General features: G+C 33.4%; 1 protein-coding gene across 1 annotated transcript in view; it reads left to right on the top strand.

Annotated features, from left to right (window-relative positions):
• LOC149409485 (aquaporin-like) overlaps positions 1-27,885 on the top strand; it is a 61,739-nt gene that overhangs the window by 26,518 nt on the left and 7,336 nt on the right. Inside the window, exon 2 of the mRNA XM_089649901.1 lies at positions 12,205-12,392. Coding sequence (XP_089506027.1) covers positions 12,205-12,392 — 188 coding nt within the window. The remainder of the gene's footprint in view (positions 1-12,204; positions 12,393-27,885) is intronic.

Raw genomic sequence — 27,885 nt, forward strand, 5'->3', positions numbered from 1 at the left:
ATAATAAATTTAAATTAAAATTCGCATTCATGCATCGTCTCATAAATAATCTTCTACTATTCGAGTATAATTCATTATTCGCATAAATAAGCACTACGCGTGGTTTGATATCACAGTGACTTCACCATTCTGTACATGTATTCAATCTGTACATGGATAAACATGATAGATGATTTATGAAATGAAATATCAGTTATAGACTTATCATAAATGTGCATTGTTTCGAGTCCACCCCTGTGCCTGGTTCTACCTTTGATTTCTAATGTTGATAAATAATGCTTACATTTTTCTACTTTAAAGATAAGATAAACCGAAAGCGTAATAAACCAACCGATCAGTGATTAGATTTTTGTTTCTTTGTAAGTCGATAAAATGACAGTTATAAAATATTTGTATCTACTATATTTAGTTGTATTTATAATGTTTATTCAATACGTCATTTATTCTGTATTAATACGGATTAATATTATATATACGCACAATCATTTTTGTCAATGTATTATTACAATATTATATGTGTATTGTAATTAGGCCACAATTAATTAGAAATATTATATTATATAGAAGACAAAAATCGTACGCGGGAAAGTAAATCTGCAGATAGCACTAAAGAAAAAACCCATAGAAATGCTGGGAGAACTTGATTCCTGACCTGATTCAGTAGTCGAGTTTGGACCAATACCTGCTTAGTTTTTAGATGAATTAAAAAAAATATGTAAAGTCACCGGAGACAAAAATTTAGGTAAAGTTTTATATCATGACTCGTTCTTAACCACTCGAGCGATTGTTTGTGTTTATATACGTTTACCATATTATTTAATTAATATCATTCCTCAAAATATTAATATGATCTTCTTACTGTGGTTTAATCTATCATAGCGTGATATCGTTCTCTAAAGTAATATGATAGATCGGTACCATATTACTTAATTAATATCATTCATCAAAATATTAATATGATCTTCTTACTGTGGTTTAATCTATCAATAGCGGGATATCGATCTCTAAAGTGATATGATAGATCGGTACCATATTACTTAATTAATATCTTTCATCAAAATATTAATATGATCTTCTTACTGTGGTTTAATCTATCATAGCGGGATATCGATCTCTAAAGTGATATGATAGATCGGTACCATATTACTTAATTAATATCATTCATCAAAATATTAATATGATCTTCTTACTGTGGTTTAATCTATCAATAGCGGGATATCGATCTCTAAAGTGATATGATAGATCGGTATCATATTACTTAATTAATATCATTCATCAAAATATTAATATGATCTTCTTACTGTGGTTTAATCTATCATAGCGGGATATCGATCTCTAAAGTGATATGATAGATCGGTACCATATTACTTAATTAATATCTTTCATCAAAATATTAATATGATCTTCTTACTGTGGTTTAATCTATCATAGCGGGATATCGATCTGTAAAGTGATATGATAGATCGGTACCATATTACTTAATTAATATCATTCATCAAAATATTAATATGATCTTCTTACTGTGGTTTAATCTATCATAGCGGGATATCGATCTCTAAAGTGATATGATAGATCGGTACCATATTACTTAATTAATATCTTTCATCAAAATATTAATATGATCTTCTTACTGTGGTTTAATCTATCATAGCGGGATATCGATCTGTAAAGTGATATGATAGATTGGTACCATATTACTTAATTAATATCATTCATCAAAATATTAATATGATCTTCTTACTGTGGTTTAATCTATCATAGCGGGATATCGATCTCTAAAGTGATATGATAGATCGGTACCATATTACTTAATTAATATCATTCATCAAAATATTAATATGATCTTCTTACTGTGGTTTAAAATCTATCATAGCGGGATATCGATCTCTAAAGTGATATTTTATTTTATTTTTATTTTATTTTATTTAAACGCCCATAGGGCTTTTACCTATAATAATGTACAATCTTTATTTTTTTAGTTATACAGATTACATTTAAAAAAATCAGTGTTAGCAAAATACTGGTTACATAAAAAAATATCAGAGTGTACAAAATATGTTACATAAAATATAAGAGTTTAAAAAATGTAGGTATAAAAAAAAGTATAGAGTACAAATAAGTGAGACGAAAAATAGAAAATCTGCCAAAATCCCCCAAATCAACCATAATGATAATAAGAAAGCATAAAAATAGTTTACAAATTAGGTAAAAATAGTTCGCACATACTCCGTTTAAAGTTTGCGAAGTTCAAATTATTTATTTCACGCCTATTAAGGCTTTTACATACATATATATATATATATATATATATATAAAATATTTACGAAATTATACATGAAAATAGTGCAGGAAACGACTATTTACAACAATTGCAGAAAAATAAATATAAAGTCAAAATATCACTGAACTTGATCTACACAGCATGCTGCCACAAAACATAAAAAATCCAAAATATTTTTTTCTGTTTCAGTTGACAAAATTATTATGTGTAAGTCAAATCAAATTAAATACCTTTATTAAAATATTCCACTACTTGATGAAAAAAACTTCAATAGGGTATGCTTATATATTGAAATTGATGTACTAAATATATCAACAACATCGTAGTATTTGTTTCCTAGCTGTTGAATCCGTCGCATAGGAGTGTGATATTGGGACGTTGACATAGAATCGCTACAATAGTATGGTAGGTACTGTCTCGTAACCGACCTGCTTGGAGTATGAAAAAAGATTACATATGATAAATCAGGGGTATCAAACATTGAATTAATAATGTTATACAAACAGGGTAAATCGGAAATAATTCTGCGATCAGATAATTTTATTAAATTTAATGAACAAAGTACGTTATCGTAATTTAGGTTTTCTCTAGGAATGCCCATTTTAAAATTTACATATCTTAAAAAATTATTTTGGATTCTTTCAATCGCATGTGAACGAACCAAACCGTGGAATTGTATTCTACATGACTCCTTACTAGTGACATATATAATGTTTTTACAGTATTTACATTATTGAAATCACTAGATACCCTTAAAATAAATCCCAACATTTTCAAAGCTTTATTGGTTATTATTTCAATATGCTTGATAAAGTCAAGTTTCGTGTCAAACCAAATGCCTAAGTCATTAATTTCCGATACAGATACTAACTTATTGTCAAATACATTTATATTGTTTAAGTATTTGTTACCAAGACTGTGTAAACGTTGTATTGGAGATTGAAAACTATAGTTGGAATGAGATGTATGTATGTAAAATGTTGATATTTGCCTAGTTGTTCGTGTAGGTATGTGTAGATTTATTAAATTCAGGAGTTCACAACAATCGAATTTAGAGTTCAATAATTTTAATAAAAAGGTTAGGTCGTTTATTTTTATTCTGTTTTCTAATGTCGGAATATTTAAAAGATTCAATAATGACTGGTAATTTATGTGTTCTAAAGGGATGTTAAGTTTAAAATTGACGAAGCGTAGAAATTTTCTTTGAATTCTTTCAACATTATGAATATGTACATTGTAGAAGGGCGACCAAACTATGGAGTTATGTTCTATCAGGCTTCTAACAAGGGATATGTACAACAGTTTTATGATTTGTAAAGATTCAAAGTTTTTAATTGTTCTTAATATAAAACCTAATGTTTTCATACCCTTATTCACAATTTGTTGAATGTGGGCCGTAAAGTCTAGTTTCTCATCCATTATTATGCCAAGATCTCGCATTTCCTTTACTCTTTCTAAATTCACACACAGACTGACTGAACGCTTTTACAAATCACTCAGACTTAGCAAAAACACACTCATACGAGACATAGAACAATACAATGCACCGAGCGACCTGACATTAAGATACTCACACAGACTACCTAAACACATCCTCATGGACCATGATCACATATGGTACGAACCAGAATCAGACGCGGACGAATAGCGAGCAGCAGGTATTTCCTAAACTCCCGACTTCTTTCCTAGATATATAATGTTTATATATCTATTTATATATTTATATAATATTTTATAATTTGTATGTATATGTATGTTTATTTTCTATCTTCCCATAAGTATATATTAACATAAAAACAGACACACACACACACACACACACACACACACACACACACACACACACTACAAAATGCAGGACATCATATACCGATGTTACTGAAGGCCGTATATGTTTCAAGTTGACTATCGGCCGCTCCTTCCTGGGTAAGGTTTTCTGCGGTTTCCCTTACTCCCAAAGGCAAATGCGGAAGGATTCCAACAATAGGACGCAGCCGAATTTCCTCCCCGATCCCAACACAACACAAACAGATACGTATGTAGTATATGGCCGCTGTAGGTCGCTGCTGGTGCTGATGCTGAATAATGCATGCAATTTTAGTAGGGTTTTTAGGTAACAAATTTTTTCCCTACCGAGAAAATACAAGGCCTCTAAGTCTATAAAAGCCAGGTAATATTTAAATAAACCCATAAGAGGTAAAAATTGTGAGGCGCATATGACGCCGTTCTATTTGTATAAAGAACATTAACTTTAAATTCAGTAAATTTAAATGATTCACCACTTCATGGAATATAAGAATCTATAAAATCAAAAAAAAAAAATCCTTGGCCGAAAATTGGAACAAAATGACCAGTGGCGTGGGGTGGGCACATTTTATAAATGTAAAACATATTTTTATGAAATTAAATAATGTGGCCAACTACGTCCGTTACACCAATGAAATTTATTTTCTGTTCAAGAAAGGTTTTGAATATACATTATTTGAAAATGTGTCATCCGAAGTGAGATAGTGAGACGTGTTCTCACCACAATTTTATAGGTTTATCTATGCAGTGATGTATTTAATGTATTATTGTGTGTTTTGATGATTTTCCCATGATCGATCATTTGGAAGTGAATATCTGACACTCGGTAGAGACAAGTCGATGCTTCATGGTGATTTACAGTACAACACTCATTTGAGTTATTCCAGATTTACAGTACGGATGCCGCATTCCTGATTTAACTTGAATCACATCCCATTATTTTTGTTTTATTACGTTGATAAAAGCGTGTTCAGATTCGTTATTAAAGTTTATAGTCCGTAATAATTCAACAAAGCTGATAATATTGGCTACGCACGGAATTACAAAACGTATGAAATGTTTCATATTATTTGACATTCGAAGAAATTGTTTCTTATCGTTATCGCGTTGTTTTTTGACAGTTAGTAGCTAATCAACTGTTCCAGAGTGCCACTTGAGCTAAATTCAGTGTGACGCGTAAAAACACAAAACAGATAAAGCCATTTCAGACATAAAATACTTCTAGCTTTTTAGTGGCCTTCGAGATAAGCAATTAAAAACATATTACATTAATGTCAACAATTTTGGTTTTTCCTGTCATCTTCTTCTCCTCATCGCATTCTTTTTACAGTTTGCCAATCCTTTTCCAACCATGAAAGAAAACTGATTCTCGAAAATGTAAAATATATTTTGACTCCTGGGCCTCAAACAAGCCAATGAAATTGACGATTTGTTCAACAAAGAATTTATTTGAAGAAGTTTGATCGATTTCACCCGAAGTAAGATAAAATGAGCTTAGGTAGATACTTGGGACACACAGTCGCGTCCAATATATTCTTAGGGGAAGTTGTTTCACAGTATTTGAACAATTCATCATATTTCAAAGTTCATTTTCAAGTCCTGTAAAGGTTCTATTCAAGTTCTATCATTATTGGAAAATTGGTTTACATAACTGAAATAATAATTAACTTTCATAGAACCTGAAAGTTAACATTCAAAATTGATGAATTGTTCAAATTCTGTGAAACTTTCCCGTGGGGTACACGGTTTTAAGAGACGTACCTGAATAATAAATATAAACATAAATGAAATGTTGGTAAAGTTACTAAAATAACACTCCGTTTAAAGTCGATTACGTACTGTAAGAAAAAATATAAAAAATACCAGAAATTGAAATACGTAATGCATTTAAATAACAATTTCGTTCAAATATGGACTAATTTTACTGGCCATATGATAATTGTGCTAACCTAGTTATTTTATTTATCTTTAACTTACTAAAAACTTCTTTTGTATCCAATATAAAATAGGTTCTTAGGTCGGGTTCATAAAAAACCTTTTTTTATAAACATAATGGTAAACGTTTTCAGAGTAGTTTTAGAGATCAAAAATTATTCGAGAGCTTGTTGCAGTTTGTTGTATGTATGAATACTGGAAGTATCCACGTACCGCTCTGGAACGTATTTATTATTCATCACTACGGGATTTGAACCCGCGACATCGGGTTTCATACCCAAGGATAGTTCCAAGGTAGTAACCACTCAAACAGAGGCCCGTCTGAAGTTTTGGAATCAAAAAGTCTAATAAATTTCAAATGTAAATTGACAACATATTTTTTTTCTTTTCCACCGGTATAGATTAAAGATCACACTTCTAGGTAGTACCTCTTCAGTGTCTATAATGAACTTTTGTAGCATTTTGTGTCGCTCTATCTCTTGGGGGATCGTCCAGGCGAATATAAAAAATTGAATAAAAATTGGGTTATCTTTAATTCGTGATTCACTTCTCAGATTAATCTTATCGAAGTGAAGTTACCGGATTAATGCTACCCAACTCGTCATTTTCTATAATCGGTTATCATCGCCTTTTGCAAGTAAACACAGAATATGCCATATTATACCCGGACAACATCCGATCCAAGGTCCAGAGTGCAATAATTATAAAGAGTGTAGCCGATATCTAGTATCGGTTATCGATTTTTATTCGATTTTTAAATGTTTATGGAAATTAAGACCCTTGAAGGTAGTTCCTTGGGGGAATAATATGTATCTGCCTGGCAGATGTGAAATAACAAAATAATAGAAATGCTTACACGTCCGTGTGAGTACGTGTGATTGCCACCAAAAGTTTAGAGAATGCATTGCAATCGACAACGAATCTATCTATAAAAATGTTATTGAGAGAGTGACTTTTCTTCAGACAAATTATACAATTTCTTATTTGGAATTAGAGAAATGTTACATAAAATATATATGGTTTATGATTAAGTCGGTACACGGAGAAAAATTATTCTGTTAAAAATGATAGCTTGCCAGTTTCCTGATAAAATATTGGTCATTCAGAATATATTGAGAACACGTGTTCTTTTCCTAATAATTATCATGACAGACGCATATTAGTATTTGTATCAACACTTGCTCCGCCGTCTTCATAAATCATTCGAATTTAACTGATACTCTGTTAGGAACTCCGTCAATTCATTCGTAATAGGCCTGCAGTCCCGTTTTTAACAGCAAAAAAAGTTGTTTTTTTTATGTGTAGTTATTTAAGTACGTACTTACATGATTTCAGATGAGGTTTTGGTTTTTATTTATTAAATAAAGAGAAAATAGAAATATCCTTTTTTTACGCCACTATATATATGTATTTCCATGCACTAGTGCGCAACGCGCAGTGCGCAATTGCCTCGATCTACTGCTGTGGGTTTCGAACCCTCGATAAACTGTCATCTCACTTTTTCTTATTTCGTTAATTCAATAACAAATTTTAAAATGTATGATATTCCCAGAGAATAACAAAAATATATTATTTTGAATTAATTGTTAACGCAATATAAGCGTTGATCTCTATTATTTATATTTATCCACGCATACATTAAACATTTATCTTATTAATAAAAACATCTCTGTCATAGAATTATTATTAAATTCACGCGGTAACAGTCAATTAAATGTCTGAAAAAACCTCATTTTACAAGACGAGAATTACACGTGTCAGTCAGCTGAAAACATTTTTTATTAGTACCACCTTGAATCTAAACTTTTACAGTCTTTATCACTTTGTAAAAAAACACCAATTAACGGTTGTGAAGTGATTTTTTAAGTAAGGCTGTTAGTGTTTTTTTGCTAGGTGCGAACATAAATATAAATGATACGTAATATTATATCGTGCTTTGTTCAATATTGCACAATGCATAATTATTTTTAGCTGTTTACTTACAAATACTATGTTTGAACTGCATTGTTATTCGTAATCACTGATTTCAATCTTCTAGGTGAGATATTAAAAAAAATGTAAATAGGTTTTTTCATATTTCCAGACTAGTAATATTTATTTTATCGAAATCAACAGTTAAACCTTTTTTTCATTTCCTCGTTGTACAAATTATGAATAAAACTCATATTATTATAATTGTCAGGGAAGGCATATACATATTTCTGAAGATGGACTAAAAAACACATTCTATTCACTAAATGGAATTATTTTTTCATAGTATTTGAAAGCATTTTCCCACCATTGAGAAAATTCAAACTCACAAAAGTACTCCCAAAAAATAAACAGCTTCAAATCTTTTAGCTTTGAGAGTGTGTATAACAATTAAAATTCATCACTTACAAGCACAGCACCAAATCATTAGCAATACCTATACTGACTTTGTGGGTGAGTGCATCTAGACTCTAGAGTGAAAAAGACATTAGAGTCACTCGGGGTAACCGTTCGCAAATATTATATCAGGATTTTTATTCCAAATGTTTGTTCCAATTCCAATTATAAGGTAGGTATCTCAAACAATCACAAAAACTTCACACGGTTCATAAATCAAAAAGTTCACTTGCTTGTTGATTGCGAACACTACTCGACCAAGTGCGGGGTAACCTCTGCTTTCAATATGCTCTTTAATGCGAAGTGATCTGTCCGGATGCTTTCTTACATGTGCTCACTGTTCACACGACCTGCTTCAAACTCTACAGAATTGAGCAATGAGCGCAGGTGAAGCATGCACACATTTGTCGCGTACACTTACCCCACCTTCATTATGTAGGTACATCTAAATAACATTTTCCCCTTCGAAGCCGATTCATATAAATATCACAAATGAAAAGATGAACCAATTTTCGCATCCCTAAACTTAATGTGGTATTGATTTTATTAGATTTCCTTGCATTGATTTCGTAATTAACTTTTGTTTGATATGATTTATCTAAAAGCCTGGTATGTAGGTACCTGCTCTCCTACCTATGAATCTAATAGCTCGTCGTTATCTATGGTAATCAAAATACACACAAAATAATGGCTAGTAAAAATATGTTGTAAATCTAATCTCTAGTAAAAATCAATTCCTTTATTATTCCGAGAAGTGCGTTATATAATATAGTAAATGATTATTTTCGCTTATCTCAATCATTTATCGATTCACAATCTCTGCGCGGTTAAAATATAATTTTGCAATGTTTTCCAAACTTTATTTTAAAAAAAAACTTTTCCAACACACAATCAACATGTTCAAGTGCACACTTATGTATCTACCAGTATCATACCAGTACCAGTGTCTGAATTAACTGGAGCTCCGTATGGGTTCAATAACCAAATGTCTGGCTGTTATCGGTGGTTCGTGAATTGTTAGAAATTTCGGGAACCATTTATTGTATGACCGACACCCCTGCCATACGTTCGCCACGTTTGGTGACTTAGCAGGGGTGGCCGGGTTTACGGGGTGAGATTTGTCTGCGTCTTGGCGGCGGATGCGTTTTCCCACCTACTGCGTGGCGGGCCGAATCGGTAGAGAGCTCTCCAACCCGACTCTCTGGACCCACTCATTGACCCCGAGATTTCTACCCAACCCTCATACATGTTTCCTTCACCAGAACTTCCGCTCCTTCGTCTCCAAAAAAGACCCCTCCCCACAGCATCCCTACATATGACATAGACCTTAAGGGATTTTTCCTCAGGGCCTCCTGTATGGAGCTAATAGGAAAAATAGACATTCAGGGGAAGATTTATGCTAAAGGATAATTAACACCACTGTTATATAACGTTAATAATATACACTGCCTACGAAGGTTCAATCGGCTATAATTAACTAGTACAATGAATCAGCAAACTGTAAAACATATTCACACATTTGCAAATGTATATATATAAATATATATTTATTTGAAATGTGTTTCCGAGTGGATGATACTCACCATCGCTAAGTAACATTTAATTATGAATATTACTTCATTGTTACATTAATTTAATGGCGAATAAATGATACCGCCCAAGCGCCAAAAATCTAATTATGCAACTTTCCGTGGCACGTCAACATTATGCAGTAGCGGGAATATTGGAGTTAGACGGTATTTCATTCAAAATATAACCGATGTCGGTTGTCTGATATTGCTTATTTGGGTAGTATGAACTAAGTATACGGACAAGGCGGAATTAGCTTTTATATCGAATTTCATAAAATGTATTTTTTAGACTTATGTCGCTTAGGCGGTTTGTTTGTTTCGTTGACGTAATTAATGCTTTTACACTATTTTAACATTCACGGTAGGGCGTTGGGGTGAAACCTCTTCTGACACGTTTTCTACAGGTAGATGGAATGCAGTATGAATATTGTGTGCGTACCTAAACCGGTGCAACTTACCTCAACGGTGTAGTTTGTTAGCTGGGTAGGTAGGTACCAATGAAACAATAAACGGAAACAGTAACCCACCACAGGTCAATCCACGCGCATATTTAAGTTTTTTTCCCTTTAACAAGGCAGTGGTGGCTTTACCGTTGCGACTAAATCAAATACACTTTTTTTTAAATAATATTTAACCATCGAAGATAACCTAAACACTTTGTTTTCTGTACCTAGACAAAAAAAATGTTGGGAAATTCGGCAAGCAGTCTGTTAGACCGAGTTTGATTTCCTCAGAGGGTACCGACTTTCAATACCAATGAAAACAAGTAAAAACTTGTAATCGATTAATCTTACGGTATTATCGGGTTTCTTATTACATAATCCCATTACAATACACTTGACATAATTTACATAACTTTAAATATTTAAGAGTCCTGGCCTAAAATGACTCTTGAAACCTTCGAGGCCAATGTTGAAAATGTCAAGAGACCTAGAGTTTTACTTAGCAGCACCGTACCTCTTGTCCTGATATGCTGGGCCAGAACGTCCGTTCTCTCATCCGGAACATAGAGCTAGTCGCGATGTCAACCCTGGCGGTAGTTAATTTATATCATTCCAAGAGGAGAGGCTATCAACGAAGTAGTTTATTATTTTAAACTCTGTTGATTCCTCCTAGATTGGACACTGTCAAATCCATGTGATGCATGAATAGCGGGTGCTACCATGAATTCTCATATAAAAATACCTTAGAAGATTTATTTCAACATACAAGTTTTGGAAATTAGTGTAATGTGTTGTAGATAGACCTATGAACATTTCAAGTACTTGTTTATATATTGTCGATGAATTAAAATCGTTTTTCAAGCGAACATTTCAACAGGAAAAACTATCTAATCATTCCTCTATTTACTCGTAATATTTTATCGTAAAAATACCAAATAATGCAACACATTACCTTATTTTATCATTTAACAGAAACACGAGTTATTTGTAGGTAGGTAAGTATTTTGAACGTATAAATAAGGTAAGTTTATATAATTATTTAGACAAAGGTGAAAGTGTACATTTGATTAAGTGGGCGTTAGACATCGCAAAATGTGATTTGAGGGTTTTACTTAACTACAAAATACCTTACGAAATATCGATGTTAACATACAGTGTAAACTATTTTGAAAAAACTTATCTGATAATGAGTTTTGTCCTCTCGAACCAGGATTTACAAGGTTTGTAAGCATTTACCGGAATCCGAAAGACTGTCCATAACTTTGTCTGATGAAGGACAAAATAAGACCACTGACCGGAAAAGGTTGACGACCCGGGAGTGGAGTAAATACTTTGTGCACCACTGATCTGACAGAACGAACAAAAATCCATCGATAAACATTACGATATAATAAAGTGATGTATTGTTCTTTTTCGCATATACAGAAGTGTACGAAGTAATCCAAGAAGCTCAGTAGTTCCAAGTGACAAGTGTATCAGAATCGTAGGTGAAAGGAGCAAGTGGTGTTAGCTAGAATTCAGGGAATAGAAATAGCCGTTGGACAGGATCCAGGGGAAAGTAACCAGTATTGGGTAGATTACAGAAAACGGGGTATAAAAACAAGTGTTGGATTATAATATAATCCAGGAGCAACTAGTGTTCGTAAAATTCTGGGAACACAAATATAGAGTTTTTGATATAATCCGGACAATAGACAAGTGTTAGGCAGATTATAACAAGTGTTGGAAAGAGTCCAGGGAAAGGGTGTTAAACTGAATCTAGAGGATAGGCAGGCAATAATGGGGTGCAATGTGTTCGCAGGGGTGCAGAAGGCGTGGGGGCAGGTGAGCACGGCGGAGGCGGGCGTGAAGGCGATGAGCGAGCTGCTGGGCACGGGCCTGCTGGTGCTGGTGGCGTGCATGGGCTGCCTGCCGGGCTGGGCCACCGGCGCGCCCCCGCCCGTGCAGTACTCCCTCAGCGTGGGGCTGGTCGTCATGTTCGTCGTTCAGGTCTACCACCCTTACATATTACTGCTTTACTTGTGTACTTCTTCCATCATCATAGCTCTTCTTCCTGCCGGTCTAGGTCCTCAGGTAATTATTTTATTCTAGCCATTTGTACATCGAAGTTTACAAATGTCTAATTTGTTAATTACACACGTTCATTTTTATTATTTATTGCATTTTACTGACATTAATATGGCTTCTACGATCCAGTTTGAATTTATAAATGGGTGCATACTCCTAGTATGGTTTCCTGCAACGCACTATATTATTGTATTCCTCCTATTTTGTGTATAGGCTTTGTCCTAATTTTAATCCTTTGTAATTACCTTTCAAAGCGTTAAATACTAATAAATAAACGCTTTAACATTATATCGTTGAAAAAGAAAATAATACTAATAAATCTAAACTAAACATAAGACGGAACAAGACACAGAAACATTAAAAGTCACAATTAGGAATCGAACCCAGGATCTCTTTTCTTACCGGGACAGTTGTAACATAGCTTTAACATTAAATCATTTTCGAATGAAATATTGAATCATTTGCTTCCGGAAAGTACCACTAATTTCTGTACATCGTTTGATTTATTTCAAAAATATGCACGCCCATTGCGCATTGTGCTTTTTTTCAATTTACTTTCTCATTTTGCTACGAGCTATTAGTGTTGCCAATTCTGTTCTATTAAATGTGTAACTTTTCATAACTTTACCATGCATGTTTTATTTCGCCGCAGAGTAACACCACTAAATCGTGACTTCATGGAGTTGCTCTGCCCAGATGGTGTCATCCCCATTCATTTTATGTTTTTAGCGCTGAAGACAAATACCGAAACGAGTGTGTTATGGGAGTGTCTCATACTGTAAAATATGTTTTAAAAATTCCAAATGTAGAAATTGGTTCAAATGGATAATCAATTTCATCGGCATTCCTCGGGCTTAATAACTAATTAATAACTTCTAGGGATAATTTGTTCAGCGGTTTGCAGGATAAACTATAAGCATTTATTGAAATATGTAGGTAAATTACTACATCTGCCTCTAAACGACAGTTTGTACGGTCTCAGCCATAAATACGCCTGAGGCCATATAGTCCAGTAAATGTAAACATCTTATCTTGCATAAAATGGGGTAGTTATGATTTTTTTGGGTGACGGGGTATCTCATGAAAATGACAGTTCAACACACCTACAAAAAGTGATATAAAGCCATGAAAAGTTATGAAACAAACACTAGTTTTAATAGGTTACATGGGTAACTATTTAACCTAGTTTTTGTTTCACCACTTTTATTCACTCTATATCAATTTTTAAAGGTGTGTTTACCATACTTTTTTTAAGTGAGCTAAATTTTCTATAATTTAAAATAAAAATTATTTTTTTTAAGTTAATGGTGTTCGAGATACAGCTGTTCAAAATTACCAAAAATTTTCATATTTTATAATTTTTAGCAATTTTAGCGGTTTTAACTTGGAAAGCTGTGAAATACCTACTGGTGATTCATAAAATTCAACAAACCCATACCTTGATTCAAGAGAGACCTCCCCTCCCTCCTCCCCACCCCCTTTCCGTTTAGTCTGTATCTGGTGATGTTATAAGAAAAACACGTTTCTTAGATTTTTGACAAAGATCCGGAGGTCTGCCGAGGTAAATTATTTTCCTTTATAATCGTAATTGCCCAGATGATGTTAAGTATTTAATGAAATTAGTAAGCATTATATTATATCTTCATTGAAAAAATATATATATACCTATGTACATCTAAATAAAGTTAGTTTGAATTTTGAAAATCGAATTAACCGTAGACTATTTTACTGTAATACTTACTAGTAACACGACGCTTGCTATTCTACCTCAACTATCTGACTAACAGAATAGTGCAAAACTGAATCATTATAGATATCTTGCGGAACAGGTTGACTGTTTATAATATTACTTGCTGTGGATAAAATAGTACTTATTTATACAGCACGTATATAATATACTTACTTAAAACATTGACTTATATTCTAGGATTCTTGGTTTATATTACCCTTTAAATCACTACGCTGCACGTTTATTGTCTTGTTGCTGTCTTGCATTCAAAGATATCAATAAAATGTCCTACCGGATTCTAGGCCAAACCCGTTGTACCTATCCTCGTGAATACATAATATTATAGTATGTACATAGGTGTGGCCGGTTTGTAGCTAAGTATTGATGTTTGGTATATTTGGATACGTTTTTAGTAAATAATAGCTATGGTATTAAATGATAGGATGGTAAAAATGGAGTAAACAATGGAGTGCTGGTAATTACCCTGGTGTGTGTGTGGCAGTGAGGAGTGCATCTAGCAGAGGAACGATGAAATTAGACTGTATACTGATGTAGAAATGCGATCCCTGAGGCGTATGTATGCTCGTGTGAGAAATGTAGAGTTTCGCAAAGATTGAAAGCGTAATGACCAATGACGCTTAAATGGTTTGGACATGTAGAGCGAATGAACGTAGAAAAGAGTGTAAGGAAAATATATGACGCGTGTGAGAATCGTAGAAGAAGTTGAGAGAACCCGAAGAAGAGATGTCACGATCAGGTGAACCGTTCGAGAAGTTAGAATAACATATGAGGCCAAGACCGAGTTGTTTGGCGGCCTGTCCTCTCTGTTTACCCCTGCGGGAGAAAAGTCGTCGTAAGTTAGTTAGATTAGTTATAATAATATCTGCCGATGGACTTTTTACGCAAAAGCCAAGAGTTTACATGTTGAAGATGAAGACACCAGCGGTATAAGAATATGTTGATCAGAAATATTTACAATCTGACAAAGAGAGCTAAATGTAATAAATCGGTATACTTTTCTTAGCGATCTGTCTAACGCAATTCTGCTTCGTTGAAGAAGATTGACAGAACCTGCAAAACTCTGATTAATATTTTTTTTTAGTGAAAGGGGGGCATTTTCGCTGATCTGTAATATACAGATATTACAAATATTCCGAAAATATTTTTGAAGATTTGAGAGATTCGCAGATAAAATGGCTGCTTGGCTTACCCGTCTAATAATCCCCACAGATTTGAGAAAATATATAAGTAGATTGTAATTAGTAGAAATAGTAGTCATTTTAAAAACAAATCGCTCATTATTGCACCGAAATAATAACAATCATTTTAAGTACATAATATTATTCCATATTTTCCTAAAATATCGCAAATAATTTACGAATAAAACAAATTGGTTAGTAAATAACGCTTTCTTGAAATGAAAAATGGTGTAGACCCTTGAAAATCTCTAAATCTGACTTTACTTGTCAAGATTCCCAAAAAAATTAAGCGAAAGAAATACACATTTCAAATATTGAATTAAAATAACTTTCCGGTTAAGAATAACTACAAGTAGATAATTTATCGCTTGTTGAAATTCTAGAAATATCATTTCCAATCTAATATATTATGAAACTTAAATTCAAATCAAATCCTAGTTCGTTGTACCAGAGTTATATTATCAGACAAAAATATTGTTGATGATTGATGGTACGATATTAACTGGCTGAAGTTAAGTCTGAAATAATCTTAATTGTCAACAATTTCAGCATTTCTTACGTTTCTGGTAAGTGCTCTTGTGTTATTTTATTTGCTAAATTTCATGAAAAACTGAGCGAAAAATGTTTCTCCATTTATCACCTAATTGCTAACTTTTAATAAACTTCCATTTCTTTTTTAATAACAAAAATAAGCGCAACATTATAGGTATATACCCGTAACGGCAATAACCATTTGCAGATTGTGTATTAGTGCACCGGAGCACTGCTAGGCGACATCATGCTAGTGAAACGGAACACGATGATATTTATGCATAAAATAATAAAAAACCTCTTACCAAATTATATAGAATAAAATTATGTACAAAAAGGGCATTCACAAACATAATACAAGAACATCCAAAGAAATTAGTTTAACAAAACAGGACAAAGCCAATACACAAAATAGTTTACTGTACAAATGAATATAATTTTATAATGTGATGTTGGAAACGAATAGATTCAAGCTGGATTGTAGGAGACATATTAATTTTTTAAAAATGTGATAATTTATAAAAATCAATATTCAAGCTTGGAAAACAAACCGATCGGTCAGTGGCTGAGTTGGCATCGCGTTTGGGCCCCACCCAAGCGTGGTATGTTCAATTCCTCGGCTGTCTAAGTCCTCCATCACAAAACAAGCAACATTTTCCGCTTATTGTGTGGTGTTAGTTAGAGATTTTCAAATATTATCAGGTTATTCGTAATGTTTAATGTACCCGGGAATGTTTGTCTTTCTTTAAATGAATGTATATAATTTGTTTTTTAGTAGTAGTAGAACATTATTATTCACCATAATAATTTACAGTTGAAAAAAATTTTAAAACAATTTTATAAATTTCTATACTTGATCTTGTAAAACTGGCTTTACGCATTGCATAAATTGTACAGTGTGGCTAAAATAATAATTGCCCTACTATCGATAAGCATTGATATCATAAATATAATACAATAACTTAACAATATTATGTAAATAGATAAATAACGATGAAGATGTGACGGTATAGAAGCTCTACTTTCAATTGGTATTATCAGTTGTGTTTATTTAGGCATTATTCTGGGATTCTGCTATAATTTGACGCAAATTGAGATGTAGGTACCCTGTTACTGAGAACTGAAATTAATGTAATGTAGGTTTGACAGTAAACAAGATTCTAGTAAATATTTATTATTATTCAATGAGAGTCCATCTAGTATCGTGAGTCCAGCGAGGTGATAATATCAATAATTATTATTAGCTACGTTGGAATTTATGAGTTATTTATAATTTATGGACTATTAAACATTTATTTATTTTAATTGAATAATATTGAACTCCATTCAAAAATATTATATACAGGCAAATCACTTTAAAGAGAATAGGTATCAATGTGTTTGTGCACATCGATGGGATCTAATTTTGAACACCCGCCAGCAATCCCCTCTTACCTCTTTTACGCCCAAAAGATTATGTATATATTTATAATTGTTATATACAGGGTGTATCGGCAAGTACCCGACAAACTTTAACCAGCTATTCCTCAGCACATTTGGAGTAAAAAATGTTATGGGCGCTTTGCTGTCCGGTAACATTTTTTTCCATTAAAAACAAAAAATAAATAAAAAACCCACACTCCGTCACTGTCATTTGCATTGTTTCTCGTGTTCAACAGCTGTTATTAGCAAGTGTGTCAAAAAGTGTCCTCGCTCTTTCGTACACACTAAATAATAATAGTTAAAAATGAGACGAATGGTGCCGTGCCATTTCGTTGTGATTGTAAAAGCGCGCCAACGTAGGTACGTACGTACATTATTCAACGAAATTCGAACAAAATATTGCCAGACGGGTTTTCAAACTTTGACAAAGGACAAAACATTGGTGACATGTGGTGAAAATATGAATAATAAATTTTTTATTAAAAAAAAATTTTACCGGACAGCAAAGAGCCCATAACATTTTTTACTCCAAATGTGCTAAGGAATAGCTGGTTAAAGTTTGTCGGGTACGTGCCGATACACCCTGTATATATGTGTATTATATTAGTACCTGCAAAAATGTATTGCATTTTATTTTATAATAGGGGAAACGAAAAAAAATCCACCTGAGGAAAGTTGGGTATGAATCTAGGGATCAGTGTGTCCAGGAGTGAAGAACATATCGTTGCGGCAGTGCTGCGGCGCGCGATTAGTTGGAGAGGTCGAAGGGTGTAGTATCGTCCCATTGACTGGAACTGGAGTCGACAACGCTACCAGCCTCGCCAAATACCGTTATTTCATATATTAACTGTTGTAATGTCATCCGATTTCAGACAATTATTTAACACAAGCATCACCTGTAACTGCTTGTATTTTGTTATTAGTTTCAATGTTTGGAGTGATGCTAATTTTTGCGAAAAATAGTGTCAGGGGGATTTTTGTGTATATGGAAGTAAGTGGGTTGGATTGGACGTGCGGGGCGAACTAGACGTGCTCATCATGTCCAGAGATAAGAGTCCATATGGGGAAGACACGTAGTAACTCAATGGCACCGCGCATGGATGCCAAGGAAGTAGCTGATCCTAGTGGTGCCCCGAGGCGATCCATCCTCAGGGATACTCTCGATCGATTAAACCTTAATCCTTGCCGACTGATATTTGAAAATAGTTTTATCATAGTAAAAAAAAAAATTACAGGTTGAATTTTTTTAAACACTAAATTAAGATCACGGGAACGCTGATAAATTACCGATCTTGTCGTTACATGGGGCAGGACCACATCGATTACAGTTTTATCGACATTATCGCTTATGTGTTAACACTAAAATAAGCAGTCGTGATTGGAAACATTGAGAAATAAACGATATTTTCGACCCATTGCACGAACCCATTGATTAAATTTTTATCTTCAATATAGTTTATTTGACTCTAAATTAAGCAGTCGTGCTCGGAAATGTTGACAAATAACCGATGTAGTCTATCGATGTGCTTGTTCTTAGGGGTCTTGGTGAAAGACTACCATTCAGAATCAAAACTTCTTAGAACGGCATTAGGAGGGTTCAGCCTCTCCTCGATCCCTAATCTGTGCATGACTCGGTACACTGACACTTAAGTTGGGACTCTTATGCGGCATTCACTTAAAACATGTTATACTTGGAGTTATTTTATTTTTACTATTTGTCAACACACATAATACTGTCCAGATTATTATTATTGGGACACATAATCTAAAATAACACTAAACCTACATGCTAATGAATAACAATTATTGATTGATAGTGATGACTAAAATAACGTATTTCTACTTTTGAGCCATGTTTTCAGAATATACTTGAATCTATTCGGGAATTGATGAAGAACATTTAGGGCACGTTATATTCCAGAGTTCGCTGTTCTTATTTTTTGCTATATTTTGGAACAAGTAACCTTTGTGAACCGAGTGTTGTGTTCATGTTCCAATTTATTTTTATATTCAGTGTCAGATATATGCTGAATCAATATTTTGTCCCATAGAAAGGCAACAATGAAATGTTACGTATCCATTATAAAATATTTTTTGAAACTATCAATTTAATTGTAGAAGTTTGTACTGATTGTACGTAAAAATGGAAAGTTCGTTGCCCTGGATTAGAGTTGGCCTGTAATATTTTTTCAACGCGTGCGTCAAACGGTTGAACTGTCTGCCTTCAACAAGCCGGTAAAAAACTCGTTTGCAACCATTTGTCGATTTACATAATGTAAACAAACAATAGTGAAATTCGAACGACTGCGATTATTTCCGAGTCGCGGCTTTTAGCAAACTCTCCCGCCAATTCATTAAAGCGAGCAAGTAATTAATAGGTCTACCTAAAGACGTATAAATGAGAAACTTACATGACAGATTTTCAGAAGTCCGAGGGCCTAGATAAAATTATACCATATCATCAAATGTCGCGTTTGTCATACATTTTCATATAGATTTGCAGTTTTTGAACGTATCAGAAAATTAAATACTTTTTTTAAGGCAGATGAAATACTTTCAGTTTTTTATTTTATAAACGGAACTATGCAATAAAAATATTTATATTTTTAATGCGAACATGGCTGAAGTTTTTTTAAATCGCTTATCGATGTTCTTTGGAAACTGTATTTGCCACTTTATTCGAAACCAAAAAAACCACAGTTAATTAGACAAACTTGATAGAAAGGTTACTGTGACTTAACTTTAGCTACTTCAGCGGCATCCATCCACAACGGACACAACCTCTCCTCGCACAGTCTCTGGAATTCTCCCAACGTGGTCTTCTCTATAATTGAAAATATTTGCGCCAGTTTTAATCATTAAAAAATAATCAAAATAACGTTCATCACATAATGACGTATCGATCTAAATTACGTTCATCACATAGTGACGTAACAAGCTAAATTACGTTCATCGCATAGTGACGTAACAAGCTAAATTACGTTCATCACATAGTGTCGTATCGAGCTAAATTACGGTCATCACATAGTGACGTAACAAGCTAAATTATGTTCATCACATAGTGACATAATGAGCTTATAGATGTAGGTAGTATGTATATATATAATTTCTCCTTTGAAAATGCATGCAACATGCTCGTTGTTCTGAAAAACTGATGTTAGCAGTGTTATAGATAATTTTGTTGGCATTCTGATTTATTTGTCGCATTACCTACAGTAAAAATGAGTTCTGTTATTCTTGTTCTGTTTATTGATTAAGATATGTCGCTTTGCTTATCAGGCACCCGCAAGGTGAATTAACTGGGTTAGAAGTACGGAATGTAAAGAAATAGCAGTAAATGAATTACCTTGATTTATTTGCTGTTGATAAGTTTATTTATTTTATGTGAATACCGCACGAAAGTTCGAACTACTCCCGGCTGACCGGATTCAGTAAGACTAGCATTACTAATTGATATAATATACGATGATAAGATGGGGAAGACCTGGCGATTCAGATCTGGTTACCAAACACGGCTAAGGCCAATTCAATTATCTATAAGTATTAATTTTTCTTCTTGGAGTTATTTATTTATTGTTTTTTAAATAGATACACAGTTAACTTTGTACTAATACAATCACTGTGCATATCTACATATCGCGGGGTTACTGCCAATAGTTTATAACTTACATAAACATGTTTCGAGTAAACTCAATTTTAATGTCTGATCTTCATTATAAAGTCAGGGTTTTGCGAAATAATCTTTGTGTTAATTTTTTAAAAGTTCATTATAGTGTTGTTTATTAAACAAACATGCTTATTTTTTAAAGTGCTTTTATAATATTTTTTTGTTGTCAATTATAATAAAATTATGTTGCAAAGTTTTATAAAAATAAACAGTATCTAAATCTAATTAACGACATAAAAGGGGACTCAAGCTTATTCCAGACATAGATTATAATCGTTTAAATTAATACCTTAAAATTAAAATCATTGCTACCTCAAAATTAAAAAAAAAAATAGTTACTAACTTTTGGAAGTAACCCCACGATATTAAAAAAAAACTGTGAAAATTAGATATTACTTCATTAATTTATCTGTTTTTTTGCTTAGTAAAATTATTTTAGGCATGCGACATTTTGTTTGCTTTTACCTATTGCCTGTTACCTATGAACTATGTATGTAATTACTACAGAGTGGCCAAAAATATCCTCAGAACTGATATTTCAACATTTTATTTGATGGGTCAACTCACCATTCTATTCTACTCACGAATTACAACAGCTAACAGCCAGCTGCTAATGAAGTTTTAAAATTGAAAAATTTCTTCGAATTTGGACAATAATCTAATTTATGTGAGAGTTCTATTAAGTAATCATGGAACCTAAATTGAACTTTCACAGAACTTTAATATTATCATAAAAATGTAAGTGATTGTTCAAGTTCTTCTAAACAACGGCTCCACATTCACGCTTTTTAAAACTTGATAATATATACATTCTAAGTGATAATAATAAAAATAGAAAAAAAAACTTTTTCGTAGTTTCATAGTTTTTTTCGAAATTTAAATTTTTTCAATGTAGTAAATGAAGTTAGTAAATTTTACCCCTGGACACCATGTACCTGTATTATACGCCAATAAGCCAACTTCACGCGCAAAAATAATTTATGCGGCAGCAATATAAGGCCGAGACAATACCATGGCACGCACCACGGACCTTTAGGCAACCACAATCGAATGGTTCAAAACATTTTATTTGAAGATAATTTTTGGCCACACTGTATAGTGCATTCCTACCTATGTTACTTTATTTACGTAATTATTTTTGGCCACACTGCGTAGTGCATTCCTTCCTATGTTACTGTATATTATGTAATTATTTTTGGCCGAACTGCATAATGCATTCCTATCTTTGTTACTGTATACTATGTAATTATTTTTGGCCGAACTGCATAATGCGTTCCTACCTTTGTTACTGTATATTATGTAATTATTTTTGGCCGAACTGCATAATGCATTCCTACCTTTGTTACTGTATATTATGTAATTATTTTTGGCCGAACTGCATAGTGCATTCCTACCTATGTATTTATTTTCCCAGCGACCGTTATTAATTATTTTGTACCTATATTAATATTAGATAATTATTCTGTTCTAATTGCATAAATCTCAACTACTTACTGCGAATAATTTGAATGTGCGTTCGTTTTGATGTTCCAAGGCGAGGGCAGAATATTCAGGCGATAATGATTTGCATATTAATATTATTACAATATCGGCGCATGTACGTTTGTAGTTTATCGATATGTTATAACCCTGTAACTTTTTTTGTTGTTTGTTTTTGGGGTGTTATGCCGTGTTGCGCTAACTCCTTCTTTAGCCGACGTTTTGGACAGCGTTGCAGTGTCCATCATCAGGGCAGATCCGGTAGATCCGAAGATGTGTCCGAAACGTCGGCTAAAGAAGGAGTTAGCGCAACACGGCATAACACCCCAAAAACAAACAACAAAAATACTTTTGGCCGTGAGAATCTAAAAACTTACCTAACCCTGTACCTATTTAATATAATGTACAAATAGTCAAAAAGTACCAATTTGATATGTTGAACCACAATGCGTTTCCCGACATATTATATCATGTTCTCGAAAATACCTTTAGCTATGTACCAGTATATCAGTTGCTCTTTTGCGCTTGTTTAGTACTTGAATCCTTGCAAAAATTTCTGTTCATTCGGTACTTCAATCCTTGTTAGCCGCAAACGAGTAGTTGTCAATAATATCACATTTTCGTCTCACTGAAAACTTTCCTACTTTTATCAGGACTTGTAAGATTCAATTAGTCCTCGTAAAACAGCTCGAGTACAAGTTTAAAAGGGTCAGGGGGGGGCAGTTTTACTATGTTGTGACTTGCTTCAAAAGATAGTTGCCAAACAATTTGCTCAGGGTGGTTAAAATGCTTCGGATAATAATTTGCAGTAACACCCTGTATACAGAAATCGGAGATTTGTGTAACTGTCATTAAGTTTTCCAATTACACGAAAATCTTTAACGTGAATATGATTGGTGTATTGATATGATAAAACAAATTACTCTCAGTTGTCACTGTCTCCTGTCACTGTCAGCTGTCCGCTGTCAATCTCAGCTGTCACTGTCCGCTGTCACTGTCAGCTATCACTGTTCCGATCAAAGATATTAGAAGAACGAGATATGCTATGTTGGCCGCCGGACCGTAGCCGGAGTACTACCTAATTAGGGTACTTTGAACGGTATCGGGACGTGTACGCACAGAAATCTGTTCTATGTATTAGTGCGGCTACCTTAGCGTAAGCGAAGGTGTGCAGTAGTACTGGCGAACAAAACCGGCGACACTCGGCAAAACAATTCCACACAGTATGAACTGCTCATAGCACATCTCGTTCTTCTAATATCTTTGGTTCCGATAGTTACGACTTTTTATAACGCTCTGATTAAAACGGTTTAAGATCGCGAAGTAAACTATGCTCAAAATGTACAAAAAGCTTAACTTCTTGAGAATGTTTTCAAGAAGCCAAATAATGAATTATATTCGAAATATTTAAGACGATCAAAATTTGGCGGGTGTTTTGATATCATCGGCGGGTGTTTTGATATCATCGGCGGGTGTTTTGATATCATAGTCGATAATCTTCTTTGAGAGAATTCCTCGTTGAACTTTGATATTACCGGAACAATCAAAAAAATAATAATATGATACCACAGATCTGTTGATAATCAAAGAAGTCAAATTATGACCGGAAAATACTATGTAGTTCATTTCATAGACTAATCTTATGAATGAATTTCATTGACGGGAAACTTTGCTTTTGACGGAACGATCAATATTTTGATAGCCACATCGGTCAATTTTTGACGGGTGCTACATATTATTTTAGATAAGAGCTGATCAATTGAAGATAGGTTCTTATATCAAAACATGAATATCTATATTTCTTTAATGGCACTGTTCAAATACTTTTGCTTATCTTTTTTAAAGGCAGTAAAATGTAAACTGTTTGAATCAGAGTTTCCCAAACTTATGTAGATTCTGTACTTTGACCTCTTATAATGTTTTTCTTCAAAACCCTCCTCTAAGAAAATTCTACGACGAGTACAATCATCGGTTATTTTATCATTTATTAGTAAAATACGACTCTCGACTTCTAGACCCCAGCCGAGTCAATAAAATTGACAATCTGTTCAAGAATGAAAATTATGGATTAATTTCACCAGAAGTTAGGGGAAACGACCTTACCTCAGGTACATGTATATGCCTTAAAGACACTTCTTAAGTTAAGGGTTCATAGTAGATATTGTCATTCCCAATTTAACCAAAAGTATGGGGAAATTAGTTACCTTAGGTACATAGAAAAAAACCCTTTCAAAGATAAGGATTCATAGTACCTATTCATATTTTCCAATGGAAAAATGTTGATAAATATTTTAGTTTATCAAATGACTTTTTTATGGCCCTCAGCGCCACCTGCCGTCTCTTTTACTGCAGATGTCACCACCATAGAAGAAGTAGGTAATGTTATTAGACAGAATAAACATTAGTGCTAGAAGTGCAAATGTCAAATTCGATAATCGCTCAGGAGTGATGATTGTTTATTAATTTACTGACGTAAAAAACTCTGAAACAATATTTGAACTTCTCCATTATATAGGCCAGAATTTCATTAATCTAGGTCATCTGACATAGGTATCGACGACATTCAAATAATGGATGTTGTAGAATTGGTCCTTTCTGGTTCCTAAATCAAAATCTTAAAAGCGGCTCCGAGAAATACAACTTTCAATGGATAAATAATTTTAATGGTATTGATCCCGCTGCTGACATTTCAACTTTGACTCATAAGTAAATTCTTGGTTATCGTTTCTTGTACCACATCATTTCAATGTGTAATATTATGATAAGTACGCCAAAGTTCAAGTTTAATGATCTGTGACATTGCATCATACAAGGCGACACCGACTCCGCTATCCGCCTCCCTTACCGCGCTTTCCCATCTTTTAAACAATCTAATTCATTATTATTATTTAATAACTTTCGAAGGTTACACCCATCAATGTGATATTTAATAATTGAAGAACATAATACAAATAATCTAAACAAATCATTAAACAGAACTGGGAATCGAATCGAATATGTTTGTCTTACCGGCACAACGCCTTTAACCACTCGGCCATTCAATTCCCAGTTGCGACCGTAACCTCTTTATTTTCTGTAACTTGTTCTGTTTCAAGTTTCATTATGATGTTTAGTATGTTTTATCTTCTTCAATTATTTATAATACCTACCCAATAAACCATCCTGGGACGTCATCGCCACAGGAATAAATGTCACCAGAAGAAAGTATTTCTGTGATACCTTCCAATCCAGTGTTAAATATTACCAATTCACGAAGCTCGCGTAACGAGAAGAAAGTAGAAACAGTTTCCCGCGTGTTGTGTTGGAAGTGTTTGGTTGAAAGTGCAGGCATCTCTATTGTCTAACTGGATGGTGGCCAGTTTCTATTCCTCACTCCAATTTGGATCTATCTTACTGTCCAAGTTTCGTATATTATTGTGTTCTATTCATCATAGTATTGATAAATATTGTTTACAATTGGAACTGGTCCTTCGGTATTTAAATTGTGAGATTTTAATCAAGATTTTATCACAGTCTCACCCACATTTTTGGTCCTTTTGGGCCTGGATTACCAACGCCTTATATTCAAAAATATTGTAGCCTTTTGGATGCAAATAAATATTATATGCTTATAAAATTAAATTATTTTGTATGTACTTGGCCGCTACAAATCATAAGATGGTAGATCCCTGAAATCTAAAATACTAGGTTTGCTCGAGGCTGCATTTTAATTAATTCCGACGAGTTCGTAACAATAATATATTTTTAGAACGATCCCTACGGATGTTAGTTATTTATATATAAGATTAATAAGAACAGTACATTCCCAATAAAATATTTAATGTAAAACGGTTTGAAATTTTATTTTTTTTAACCATTTTTCAACTACAAAGTTAGCGGTAAGCACCAGATTATATTTTTCCAGGCGATGAATAAGTAACTTACGAAGAAATTAAACCTCTGAGATATTAGTAATACATTCATCAGAAATAATTCAAATAAACCCCACGGAAAGATCAATTTTCTATGCCTGCTAATAATAATAATAATAATAATTGGATAATTTGTAGAGCGCCGTTTTTGTGAAAAATCACCTCAAGGGCGCTGTACAATTTATTTCCTAGGATCTACATTTGTTATTTAGAAAATATACCAAAACATACTTACCTGGCAAGTCACTTCCGACAAACACACTTATATTAAAAAGTTTATGCTTATAAAAGATAAAACTACACGCAGAGGACACTATATCAAACAACACTGGTCATCGCATGACCTTAAGTCTGCTATAGTTTTTATTTTAATTTAACTGTATTTTAACTGTCTTAAAAAGCCTACAAATTGTTAGTTGTTATCATTTTTATATATTTATTTTTAATTATTATTTTTATTTAAGTATTTTATTTTATTTTTAGTATTTTTTTTTTTTACATTTTGTTAATTTAAATTGCCGTCGACTGTGAAAGTGGAGGTTTCTGAAATTATGGATACGACTGTCTGAAAAGGTGCGTTTTAAGTTTAGACCTAAATTCTGTCGAGTCTGCGATCATTCTCAAATCATGTGGCAGTCCATTCCAGGCTTTAGGTCCTGACACGGCGAAAGCACGCACACCAAACTTAGTATCTGGTGTGTGCTTTGGTTCCTTCAACCTTCCGATAGCTGATGACGTTGCTGACCTAAGGGTTGACTGTCGGGAATTGGAATCTTCTGGAATACACAATTCTGATAAGTAAGCCGGAGCTAATGTAAATTATTACGCCGCACAGTGGGCTGAAAATCGCCTTTCATAGACATAGAGACTTGAATTTTCAAGGGTATTTTTTTTGGCCAGAAATGGATTCTGCTGATCATTACTATGCTATATAATGTCGTACGAAGCAATTGCGTGTACAAATGAAGGAGTTATAATTTTTTTAAGAAAAATTTGTATGGCGCTGACATTAAAAATGAGGCTATCTCTGGAACCATAAGGTTGGCCGTTCTATCTTTACACACAGATAATACTACTATTTATTTGTATTTTTTTGACATACTTCATATTGTGGCGCAAGGTGCGATTTTTTTTTTAAAATCCTAAAGTAGAAAAAAAATCTTTTTTTAGTTGATGAATCATTTTAATGCTTAAATGCTTTACATATGAGTATACTTTGTCTAGTTTACAATATTTTATTTACACTGCAAGCCAAAACACTGTGCACAGTGGGCTGAAAATCGCCTTTCATAGACATAGAGACTTGAATTTTGAAGTGTATTTTTTTGGCTAGAAATGGATTCTGCTGATCATTAATATGCTATAAAATTTTGTATGAAGGAATTGCATGTACAAATGAAGGAGTCATCATTTTTTTAAGAAAAAATTGTATGGAACTGACATTAAAAATGAGGCTATCTCTGGAATCATAAGGTTG

The sequence above is a fragment of the Hesperophylax consimilis genome, chromosome 31 (genome assembly GCF_061612785.1).
Source record: "Hesperophylax consimilis isolate HC1 chromosome 31, BYU_Hcon_1.0, whole genome shotgun sequence".
NCBI lineage: Eukaryota > Metazoa > Arthropoda > Insecta > Trichoptera > Limnephilidae > Hesperophylax > Hesperophylax consimilis.